Source organism: Clupea harengus, chromosome 20 (genome assembly GCF_900700415.2).
Source record: "Clupea harengus chromosome 20, Ch_v2.0.2, whole genome shotgun sequence".
Taxonomy (NCBI): Eukaryota; Metazoa; Chordata; class Actinopteri; order Clupeiformes; family Clupeidae; genus Clupea; species Clupea harengus.
The window spans coordinates 2,162,244-2,174,722 of NC_045171.1; the positions used below are offsets into that span (position 1 = coordinate 2,162,244).

Sequence of the window (12,479 nt, forward strand, 5' to 3'; positions counted from 1 at the left end):
AACAATAAAAAATGGATGATTCCATTTTCTGCCAAAATACACTGATAAGTACTGACATGAAGCTGAATAACTGACACCTCGGAAATGGAACTATTCTACAGCACAATCATCTCTGTGTCCCCTGTATCCATGGTGCTTATACAAACAATTAATGCTTCTTCCTCTCTTTCGACAACAAGTGGCTACAGTGTATAGCTGCCATAGATGGGACTCCAATTCCCATCACCCCTCTGGGCGGTGATCTGATGTGACATATACCTGCGGGCGCTGGCGACGCCCTTCAGCTGGGGCTGGCTGTTATGATGCCTGCACATTAAGGTATGAAATATAAATGTTTGCCGCAGCCGCAGCTCCGGCCGACTGGAGTCAGGAGAGAGAGTAATGCCCCTGTGGGCTCCATTTCAGAGCGGGGCTCGGGCGAGGAGATACAGCGGGGCTTTTGTCATTTCTGGAGGGTTAAGGATGGACTGTAACCTCATGGAAGAAGTATTGATGTGCGTTTTCACTTCATGCCCTTCTTCTGCCGTTTCTAAAAAAAAAGCAGGTTGTGCTCACTGTGTACTTTTAATGGGGTCACGCGGGGAGTCAGTATCAATATTGGAGGAGGGTGGCGAGCGCATTGTCCCTGCGTCTGAGCTCCTCATCCCGATTTCAGGCCATATGAATTAGTTGGGAAGCCCAAGAGAGAGTGTGTTTGTATGTATGGGTGTTCGCACATGGACGGATGTATCTGTGTGTGTTAGTGTGTGTGTGTGTGTGTGTGTGTGTGTGTGTGTGTGTGTGTGTGTGTGTGTGTGTGTGTGTGTGTGTGTGTGTGTGTCAAGAGCAGAGATAAGAGGCTGTGCTACTACACGTCCTTTGACTCACAAAATGGTTTCCATTAACAAAGTGTGACAGTGTGAGATTAAATCCAGGCCTAATAATTATGTGGGCGTTCTCGGCACATGTGCTGAGTGTGTGTGGGCATCGAAAGCGCCAGCCTAAGCATGTCGACACGTGTGTGTGTGTGTGTGTGTGTGTGTGTGTGTGTGTGTGTGCATCTGTGTGTGTGTGTGTGTGTGTGTGTGTGTGTGTGTGTGTGTGTGTGTGCATCTGTGTGTGTGTGTGTGTGTGTGTGTGTGTGTGTGTGTGTGTGTGTGTGTGTGTGTGTGTGTGTGTGCATCTGTGTGTGTGTGTGTGTGTGTGTGTGTGTGTGTGTGTGTGTGTGTGACTCGTGTGTGTGCATGTCTGTGTGTGACTAGAGTGCCAAAATAACAGAGGTGTGTGTGTGTGGGGGGGACATGGTTCGTGAAACCATCCCATAATCCCCTCCTGCACAGGACTTTAGTTAGATGAAAGTCCCGCGCTGACACTTTCCACATGCCTGCGGTTTGAAAGTGTCATGTAAGGCAAATAGGATTAACAAAAACCAAAGACCAATTACTAGCCACAATGGCAGGTGGAGCGTCTCAAAGTACTCATTCGCAAATAAATAAACAGAAAAAAAATACCCACACATCATCCCTGCTGTCACATAAATGCACACTAATACCATAGAAACTCCTCCCCCCAATGCATTCAGCACTATGAGCAACACAGGTTGGTTCCAATGAAAGCTTACATGATGGGTCACAGTCTCAGCTGAGAGGAATCCATGCTGTCTTCACGTCCATGTGTGGTACGTGAAACATAACATAAGTACTGCACCACTTCCAGTTTAGTTTCATGTCAATTCTTTATTGCCTCGGAAAAAACATTGAGGCAAAAACCCTTATTTGCAAACGTGCCGAGGTTATAGTGAAATAATAATAATAATAATAATTAGTAGCAGTAGTAGTGGTAGTAGTAGAAGTATACTATATTATACAATAATAGTACGTAAATAAATAATGATAAGCAAAAGAATAAAATATGTTAAAACAAGAGTAAAATTGACTACAACAAGTGCAAGAGAATTCAGTCCTAATAGAGATGAGGTCATGGAATTCCCTTACTGATACAAATGTGCTCGACTTCAGGGTAACTAATTCCAAATCTCTGGTGCTTTAAAACAAAAGGATTACAAAGTTTTCCCTAACTCAGAATCGATTTGGGGCAGATGAACTAAAAGCCAGCTCTGGGAACGGGTGTTGAAATTCATTTTAAAATTCTAATTAAGTAGACAGACATTAGGTGGGTATAAACAAATCATAGTTTTGTATACAAACATCTTACAATGTTGGTCTCACCTGACAGATAAAGCTGGCCATAAAATACAGTGATGTGTGCCATAGAAATCACCAGTGATAAAACGCTCATCAGAATGGTACACAACATCCAGAGCTTTAAGAGTACTTTACGATGCTTTGCCATAGATCACATCTCTATAGTCTTTGTTATAGTCTAATGCATCTTTGGGCATGAAATAATTTCTATAGAGGAAGCCCAGTGTTGAAAAGCTTTTTTCGCAAGGCAGTCAACATGTGTTTTGAAATGAATTCAAATACCCAGATATTTATAGCTGGTGACTCTGTCTAGTACAGCATCATTTTCCCGAGCACATTTTCAGACTGTCAAAATTAACTCTCCTTGCCTCAGTGAATAATATCCATTTTGTTTAGTCACAGTTTAGACCAGCTTCAATTCCATCAAGTGCCTACAGCCTTTCGGTGGCAGAATCTATTGTGTATTATTATGACATTTAATTGTGAAGGGCAAAGGCCCAAGTACAGAGCCCTGTGGTACACCCTTTTCAATATTTACAAGACTTGACTGTAAACTCTCTACTTTCACAAACTTCAATCTGAGGTACCTATTAAACGACTGTAGGCTTGCATGGCCAAATCCAATGAAAGATAATTTGTGTAAAAGCAAACCGTGGTCAACCCCATCAAACGGCTCCAAACCAACACATGCAGCACAGTATTTCTTATTGTCCAATGCAGTAGAAACATAATTTACCACCAAGGAAGGCATATGTAGAGGGTCTTACACACAAAGCCTGACTGATGCGTCATGAGATTGAAGGACACCGTAAAGTCGCTGGTTTTATACAAAATGTGCCTGGCCCTGAGTGGCAACGTAACGACTCCCTGTTCAGCGTCAGGAGCGCGAGCGGCTCCCCACACACTTAAAGGCAAATGGCTTCTTCTTTGCCACAATGCCTGAGATATAAAAGCCATATACTGGAGATGATGGTGGGGGATGGGGGCTGGGGGCTGGTGAAAGAAGTCTTTCACGGCGCCACTATGTCATCCACTCAGCGTCAAATAGCACTAATGACAACACAACATGCTAATCCTCCAATCAAAACACAGGCAACCGTTGACAAGCGCGGGGATCATGAGTCATGCTACTAAGGATTTCTCTGTCTTGGATTGGCGGTCTGAAGTAGAAGAAGAAAAAAAAAGAAAAACAGAAACTCATCCATTACAGCTTAGATCAATCTTGCCATAAAATCCCGTGTTCTGCTCCATGTAGAATTGTACAGTCATTTTGCACACCATAACACATGGCGCTAAACCCCCGGAAATAGAGGCTACTCTTATCTGCTGGTCTGACAGAGAGCTGAGCTGCTCATCCTTTCTCTCTCTCTCTCTCTCTCTCCGCCCTGCAATTTTTCCGAGCGTCTCTTTATTCATTCAGCATTTTGTGACGAGATGGGTATCAATAACACCGCGCTCACAGCATCCTCCTAATAAAAACAGGCCACCATTTACCATGCACATTTATGGCCCTCAATAACCTAGAAGTCTTAATAAAAATGAAAGCTGACATGGCCATGAGGAATCCTCCACATAGCCCTCCGTCTTTAATGTATGAGACGTTCCATTAAAGGGGGAGCACTTCCTCAGAAGCAGAGCTTTTAGGCTGATTAGTTACCGGAATAGAAAAAAAAAGAAAGAAAGGAAGAAGAAGAAAAAAAAAAGAAACGACCTTCACCAGTACTGCCAGTAGTACCCCTCCCCCCATTGTACACTCTTGCTCATGCACACACACACACACACACACACACACACACACACACACACACACACACACACACACACACACACACACACACACACACTCTCACACACACACACACACACACACACACACACACACACACACACACACAAACACACACACACACACACACACACACACACACACACACACACACACACACACACACACACACACACACACACACACACATCTTAACCTCCATCCACTTAATATTCTAGCAGTGCTACATGGTGCCATCTTTCCTTTTACATCATAATTATTATAAGGAGAGAGAGGAGGGAAAAAACGATATCTGCATTTTCAATTAGACTATGCCCAGTGCCAAACAGAAGAGACTGGCTAATGCCCTTGCATCTGAACTTTTTCCTCTTCCCCTGGAAGTAACTAATATTTGAATCTGGGAGGGAAGGAATGAGCAGGAAGTGAATCTGATGCGAAAGGATTCACACCTCTGGACTCCTCTGCGTTTGCAATGACTCAGCCGCAGGATGGCGTGAGAACACGTAGGTGTACATGTGTGTGAAAGAGAGCAGAGAGGGAGTGAGAGAATGGAGAAAAGGAGAAAAGGCTAAAGGGTAAGAGAGTAAAAGAGTACAAATCATATGAGATAGAGGGGGCAGAGAGAAGCAGGACGAGAAGGGATGGATATAGAGATGGGAGGAGAGAGGAGAGAGAGAGGAGAAGGAGAGAGTGAGAGAGAGAGGAGAGAGAGAGAGAGGAGAGAGAGTGAAAGCGAGAAGGAGAGAGAGAAAGAGAGGAGAAGGAGAGAGAGTGAGAGAGAGAGGAGAGAGAGAGAGAAGGAGTGAGAGCGAGAGAGGAGGAGAGAGAGAGGAGAGAGAGAGGAGAAGGAGAGAGAGTGAGAGCGAGAAGGAGAGAGAGAGGAGAGAGAGAGGAGAAGGAGAGAGAGTGAGAGCGAGAGAGGAGGAGAGAGAGATAGAAAGAGAGGAGAAGGAGAGAGAGAGGAGAAGGAGAGAGAGGAGAAGGAGAGAGAGCGAGAAGGAGGGAGAAGGTGGCACACATAATAGAAGGCGGGAGAGACAGATGACGGCCCTGAGATTTGATGATGGAGGAAGGCCGGGGGACGTCTGTCTGTAATCCATCGCGCCGCGGGGCCCTGGGCTCGTGCGGTGGAGCCGGGGCGCTGGAGGGGTGATGGAGGGGTGATGGATGCGGCTCCGGGCCCAAAGCCCCCGGCATGCCCAGACGGGACGCCCACTGAGCGTGAGCCGCCGGGCAGGCGTGGGGTGGAGGAGGAGGCAGGGCACACGGCCCTCATTATCACTCATCAGCCAAAGCAGGCCTGCACCGGGGAGACACTGCACTGGGACCAGCCTGCAGGAGGTGGCACAGGCCCCCCCCCCCCCCCCCCCCGCCCCCCGCCGGATGGCACATGCTAAATGCTTTGTCTTGGCTGAATCTGTTGTGTAATACATACAGTCATGTCATTGGTCCTACTGCTGAACAGATATGGTGGTTTTGCTATCTGACCAACTGGGAAAAGTGACCAAACACAGAGGATCACATTCAAATATGTATAGGCATAAATGACATCCCTGGACATATACAGCTGCATCAGTTGGAGGGGGTCAATTTAAGTCAGCTTTACAAATTCCGTTGGGGAACTTTCTAGACTCCTTTATGGGAGTTAGTGATTGAAAAGGTAACATAACCCGCTAGCATTTATGCGGCAAAGTCAAAATGGTGAGGCCTCAGAACGGCACATGTAGTGGGAAATTGAAAATGGCTGTCTGTCTATTAAACACGCAGTAATACATATTGAAGCCCATTCCTGCTCAGCATTCCCCTTGGAGTTCGCTGTCACTTTTTGGCAGCCCTTCAGGCATATCCTTTCTATGATGACTCAAATCACTGCTTTGAAAAATGCTGGGGAGATGTCTGATTGATATTGGTAACACTTACCAAGAGAGCCCTTGCTGCAACAGAAAGCTTCCTACTTCAATTTTTTCAAGGATCTCTGTGGTTTACCCACTGCCTTTTTTATCTCATCAAACCAAGTAGGGCATATATTTCCATTCAGGGGAAAAAATATCAGCATCAGTAATATCCAATTTACGCAGAAGTGGCGAGCTGGTGTCTCTGGCGGTATAATAACATGCTACACGGAGCATGACATCATGGAGTATGAATAAAAAATGCATTTATGGTAAAAATTCAATCCAGAAGCAGTCATCATTCATCTAAGGAAATCAAGGCAATTAGTAACACTTTGATGCAAATTGGAGGGGGCAAATGTGCAGAAATCCTCGTAATAGGAATCAAAGTGGAACCGCTTGAAATGACCTCGATCAAACCAGCATGATCTCTTCATAGGGGACCGGCCCGAGCCCCACATTCTCGTGCACACGCGGGGAGAGAGCACACGCATCTGTGGGGCGGATCAATGGTAGCCCTGGGCTAGCCACCTAATGCAAGGTCAAAGTTCAGAGTTCAGATGTCTGAGCACATGTAGAAGAAATCACCAGAATCTCCATCTATTCCATCTCCTGCCTTCGCTTCTGGCCATGTTACACAATGCAGTGGGAAGGTAATGGGAAACCAGAAACCAATAAAAAACGGCACGCGTCAGCTAGTGTCTGTGACATGGGGAACGATGTGGAGCACATGTATTCATAAGATTCATTCATTAGTACCACTCATTCAGACTTCCTTCTGCGGTAGCTCCGGGCTGAATACAGGGACCCCTCGACGGCAATCAACGCTCACTGCCGCGCATTGAGCAAACTTGGCACAGTTTGGTTTCCAACATCAGGGCACTAACGTTATCTAACCCTCTCTTTCCCGTCCATTGTTTGATTGGCCCTTTTAGGACGGTGAAATATTGAAGCCGTTCCTCTGGGTGGCATAAACGCGCGGAGACGTGCAGCGACTGAGACAGCGCGGGTCCAGCGCACGCACCGTGGGACGTCCATCACGACTGGCATCACTTAAAAGCAGGCTGACAGTATTCTCTTGGCAGGCAAAGCTCCCAGCACTGAAATATAGCACATCTACATTGGAGCTGTCAAACACCATGCATAATACATAACTAATCTCATTAGGAATGTACAGGTAAACATATCCCAACTTTCATGTGTGGGACAGAGGGATTTGCTGTCACTCATAACTATTAGAAAGACCCTACCTTCTGAGTGATGGGACAGGGTGAGCAGGCTAACGCAGGAGGCACCGATGCCCGATCCAAACACGGTGATGCGCTTCGGATCGCCCCCAAAGTAGCCGATGTTCTCGCTGATCCAGCGCAGGCCTTGGATCTGGTCCAGCAGCCCATAGTTCCCCTTGGCGGCCTGGTCACCTGTGCTCAGGAAGCCTGGAAGACAACAAGAGGAGAGAGTCACTCTCAGAAAGGGACAACAAATCTCAGAAAGGGCAAAATATTCAGTTTGTTGTCCTTTTTTTAATTTTGAGATATTGCCTGAGAAATCAATGAAATGTATTGACAGTTCATATGTGACATTTCAAAAGATTACAGACACATAGGTTGCAGTGGTCATAAAAACAAAAAAAGCAATAAATACTCTGTATCTCAATTTCCTGCCAGACACCAAAGTGGAATCTGCCGTGATGTATTTGAGCGAAAATATATTTACAAATCAATCCACATTATCAGTCAAGACTCGTTAACGCGATGTATGGCATAGTATCTGTAAAACAGCACAAGGTGTTTTCAAATGTGACCACTTGTCCTCAACACATTATTGGAAAATCAATTCAGTGCAGGCCCAGCTGATCATATTTAATCAGGAATATTGACATAAATTAATGAAAGCCGTAATAAATAGACATCCACAAAACTGGTCCTGAAAAAAAGACAGCCATTCAAATTCTCGCTTTGGGAAGACATAATAGACGCTGCTTCTGTCAAGCCCGATTCGCAATAACACTGATTTCCATGCCACTTCCCCGAAGACCTATTATTAGTGGTAAGCATTTGAAATTTATTTGGTAATTCATGGAGGTCGGATGTTTTTGAGCTGAATGACTGCCTCTCAGCTCTCTGACAGGGACGGGCTGCTTTTGACAACTGTGGGTCCCTCAGGAATAGCGTAAATTGCAGGGCTGGTGTTAACATCTTGCTGTGCTCGTGTGCGCGCATGTGTGTGTGTGTGTGTGAGCGTCTCTCCGAGGGACCGGGGACACTAGAATGATGAGCAATATGGAGTCACATTCAAAGATCAAATACACACTGTCCCCACTTTCCACCATGAGTGTGTATCAAGCGTGTTAACAGAGTGAAAGGAGATGACAGGAAGGGCAAGCTCTATGAAAGCTATGAAACCGCATCACTTAAGGCTGGGGGGGGGGGGGGGGGGGGGAGGCTGGAGGGGCCTTCGTATGGAAACAGAAATTACATTGCATTTGCTCTTTTCTTCAACCCAGTGCATATCAGAACATTATTCATTAATATTATTCTGTTTATATCAATGTATCAAATACTGTAGCAAATTAGTCATCCTGTGGCGTGTTGAAATTTGTCCAGCACTCTCAAGGAAGTGGGCGGACAATTTAAGTCTACATGCATTTTAAAAGTGAGGCACCACTCATTTAAAGCCCCTGGGTAAAGCTGGCATACAAAATTCATAGTCTTTCAACGTTTAATAAATGCTCCATTATTTAAAGGTGTGGCATATTGAGAATTTCAGGTACCGTTCTCAAGTCTGTCTTCAAATGAAAATAGTGGATATTACAATCAGTTGTGCACAGGGGTTAGTGGAGCCCCAACAAGCAGTGCTTGGTGAACATTTGACAAAACACGACAAACTACACAGCCCTCTAATGCCTTTCAAACACACACACACACACACACACACACACACACACACACACACACACACACACACACACACACACACAAACAAACAAACAAGCACAGAGCCCCCCGAAAAAAGACCGGGCACACAGTACACAAACACAGATTGTGGTCTTTGAGAAAGGGCAATGGGCTGATTATTGATAGAGGACTCATACTGCTAAAGGAAGCTGAGCGCAAGACAAATGGATCAACAGATGGTCTCCTCCAGAGCTCCCTGAGGATGACAGAGTGGTCAGAAGCCACCGCACGGCGAGTGGGAGCCCATCCTGTGAAAGGCTCTCTCTCTCTCTCTCTCTCACTCCCTCCCTCTCTCTCTCTCTCTCTCACTCCCTCCCTCTCTCTCTCTCTCTCTCTCACTCCCTCCCTCTCTCTCTCTAACTCCCTCCCTCTCTCTCTCTCTCTCTCTCTCTCACTCCCTCCCTCTCTCTCTCTAACTCCCTCCCTCTCTCTCTCTCTCTCACTCCCTTCCTCTCTCTCTCTCTCTCTCACTCCCTTCCTCTCTCTCTCTCTCTCTCACTCCCTCTCTCTCTCTCTCTCTCTCTGCCTCCCTCCCTCTCTTTTCTCTCTCTGTGTTTTCTGTGTACCTCTGACGCAAACACAACCAAAGCACCATGGCGTTTTGCTCCCTGAGGTTACAAGGGAATACGTAGCAGTACTGAACATGAGAGAGAGAGAGAGAGAGAGAGAGGGAGGGAGGGAGGGAAGGAGGGAGAGAAACAGAGAGAGTGCTTGAGAAATGAGGGCACTGCATGCCCTGGTCCTCTATAGCCAAGTCTCTCGCACAAATGAACTGGCGTACACAATTCTCTTTCTTCCTGAAATATCAGATGGTATGGTATGTGGGAAGGATGCGTTTTTCCGCGCACAGAGCCTCGGGATGCATGACACCTTTGCATTCTCCTGTCGACATTTTCCCCATATTGCGTGACATTTGAAGATGAATGCAGCAGCTGCCAGCCGACACTATGATGTATTAAAGAGCGCTTTCGTGCTTACAGCGGCGCGGAACCGTGAGCGAGCCTCACTTATCACAAGAACTTTGTTTACCCCTTTGTTTGCTGTATGACTTGTGGTGAGGCATCAAGAGAATATTCATGAAATAAGGCTTTGCTTTATTGCTGCCTCCATAAATATTGACGTTGCTATTACACCGAATGCAAATGGTCTCCCCTTAAATGGAGGCTGTGCAACACAATGAGAGTCGCGGGTTCAACACATTATACAGCGGGGCTGACATCAGGAAACACTGCGGGCACCGTTTAAAAAATGTAGTATGCGGTATGGCTAGTGAATGTGTTTTAATTGGAAAGGTGGCAGCAAGTGCATTCTTTAGAAAGCAATTAAGATAGCGCGGTAATTGTTTGGCATGAGGCTTCAGCCGAATTTACATCGGAGGAGGGTCATCGGGGAGTTGCTGCTCTGTTCTCTGATCCCCTGCTAAATAAATAAGCATAGATGTATTTATTGCTATCGCTTGTCCAAGCCTGGCTTCCGAAGCACCCAGTGCTCTTGCGCAGAATCGCATTTCGTACGCCACCCTGCTCGTCTCTGTATACTCATCTCGGTACCCTCCAAATAATGCGACCTTTGATACGCAATATCTAGGAAGCAGTGTGTAGAGAAATGCCCTAAACATATGTGTCCACACGGACCCTGTGCAGATATATAGTCCGATCAATCTACATCAAATTGCGCCGCAATACTAATGTGCAGTTCTGTGCATGTTATTGTTGTAACAGATCTACATGCAGTCACAGTGATGTTGTTGATTCTGGTGTTTTGCCATAAATAAATAAATAAATAAATGGATAAATGGGGAAAAAAAGCAGGACATGGAAGCTGAGATCATTCCCAGTGTTGCTGATGTGATATTCATACTGTAGGTCACATCCCAGCCGGCGGGGATCGCTGATGAATCTTGACGCTTGGGGGACAGAGGCATTATACATATGGTAATACACTGGGGGCGATCACCTCCACGCGTGCCAGCATGCCATGTGTATTTTACATGATGTTGTCCACTCGGCACAATGTCTCTACTTCGGCCCCCGTGTCAAAGAAGGGGGAAGGGGGAGGTCGGGGGAGAAGAACCCATACCCTGCTCAGAATCCATGAATATCTACAGTCACTGGGGCATGTTCAGACACCATATGATTTTGCAGCATTTGTTAGCGAAACATAATGAATGACATAAAATGACTGAGTGAGGTGGCTAGTGAGTCAGTCTGTAGCGCGTAAACAAGCACAGCAAAACCATTCTGCCTTAATGAGAGCGACTGAGCAGCAACAGGGCGGCACACACACACACACACACACACACACATACACACACACACACACACACACACACACACACACACACACACACACACACACAAAATCAGCGAATCGCTTCTGATTCCACTGGCGAAAAAGGCAAGGGTGCTGGGAAATTTCCATTCTGGAGAGCTTGTGTGTCCTACTGAAGTGGCTCTTCTCCTCTTCGTGTCGAAGAACACAGATGCTGCAGGGCTCTCTGTCTCTTGTTCGCTCACTCCTTTCACTCATGCTGTTGTGTCGGTTTTATGTGTGTGTGTGTGGATAGCTGCCCTGTCCATAACTCTGACACCCGGACTTGATGGGTGTTGGCAGATTCGAATTTCTTGTTCTATGGCTTAGATCTTTTCCATTTGACAAATGGCCAACGTGTGTAAAATGTTCTTGGGCTCATGACAGTGCCTCACACAGAGAGAGAAAGAAAACCGGGAAGAACGAGAGAGAAAGGGTGCTTTGATGCTTGTTATTGAGTCCATGAGGAAGTGCTGTGAGGAGCGAGGCGAGAAATGGGGGAGGAGGAGGAGGTGGAGGAAGGTGGAGGAAGAGGAGGAGGAGGAGTGGCAATGATGACGCAATCAGAGAGGCACTCTTGGCCTGCCACCAAGGTCTCTCTCTCTCTCTCTTACTCTGACCCCTTCTCTACTCTTTCAGACTTTCTCAGCTCTCTCTCTCTTTCTCGCCCCCCCCCCCCCCCCTCCCCCTCGTCTCTCAGCGCTCCCTCTCCGATGGTGCCAGCTAACAAGGCCGTCTGTGTGTCCACACCATCCGCCAGGGGCCAGATCACCCAGTCCGTGGGGGCGGCGCGGAAAGAGGGGCCCCCACACAATCACAGCCTTGACAAGTCGCACAAAAAATCCCCCCCCTCTCCCACATCTCCTCCCAAATAACAAAAGAGCACCAACTTCCCCCTTAGCCATGTCCCTGGTGTGAATGGGCAAGACTCTGGGCTGTGGGATGGACGGAGGAACAGAGAGAGAGGGAAAGAGAGAGAGAGAGAGAGAGGGAGATATTGACATAGTGAGAGAGAAAGAGAGGGAGAGAGAGACAGAGAGAGAAAGAGAGACAGAGAGAGAGACAAAGAGAGAGAGAAAGAGAGACAGAGAGAGAGACAGAGAGAGAGACAGAGAGAGAGAGAAAGAGAGACAGAGAGAGAGAGAAAGAGAGAGGGAGAAAGAGAGGGAGCGAGAGACAGAGAGAGAGGGAAAGGGAGGGCGATAGAGACAGAGAGAGAGAGAAAGAGAGGGAGATGGAGACAGAGAGAGAGAGAAAGAGAGGGAGATGGAGACAGAGAGAGAAAGAAAGGAGGGCCACATAAAGGTCCAGTGTGCAGGGGGCTGCTGATGAGATGAGGACACCCCAGCGG

General features: G+C 46.8%; 1 protein-coding gene across 3 annotated transcripts in view; it reads right to left on the minus strand.

The window, feature by feature from the left end:
* Positions 1-12,479, minus strand: part of nlgn3a (neuroligin 3a) — a 125,099-nt gene that overhangs the window by 33,023 nt on the left and 79,597 nt on the right. For all 3 annotated transcript variants that reach the window (XM_031557988.2, XM_031557987.2, XM_031557989.2), the window contains one exon: positions 7,112-7,297. In XM_031557988.2, coding sequence (XP_031413848.1) covers positions 7,112-7,297 — 186 coding nt within the window. The remainder of the gene's footprint in view (positions 1-7,111; positions 7,298-12,479) is intronic.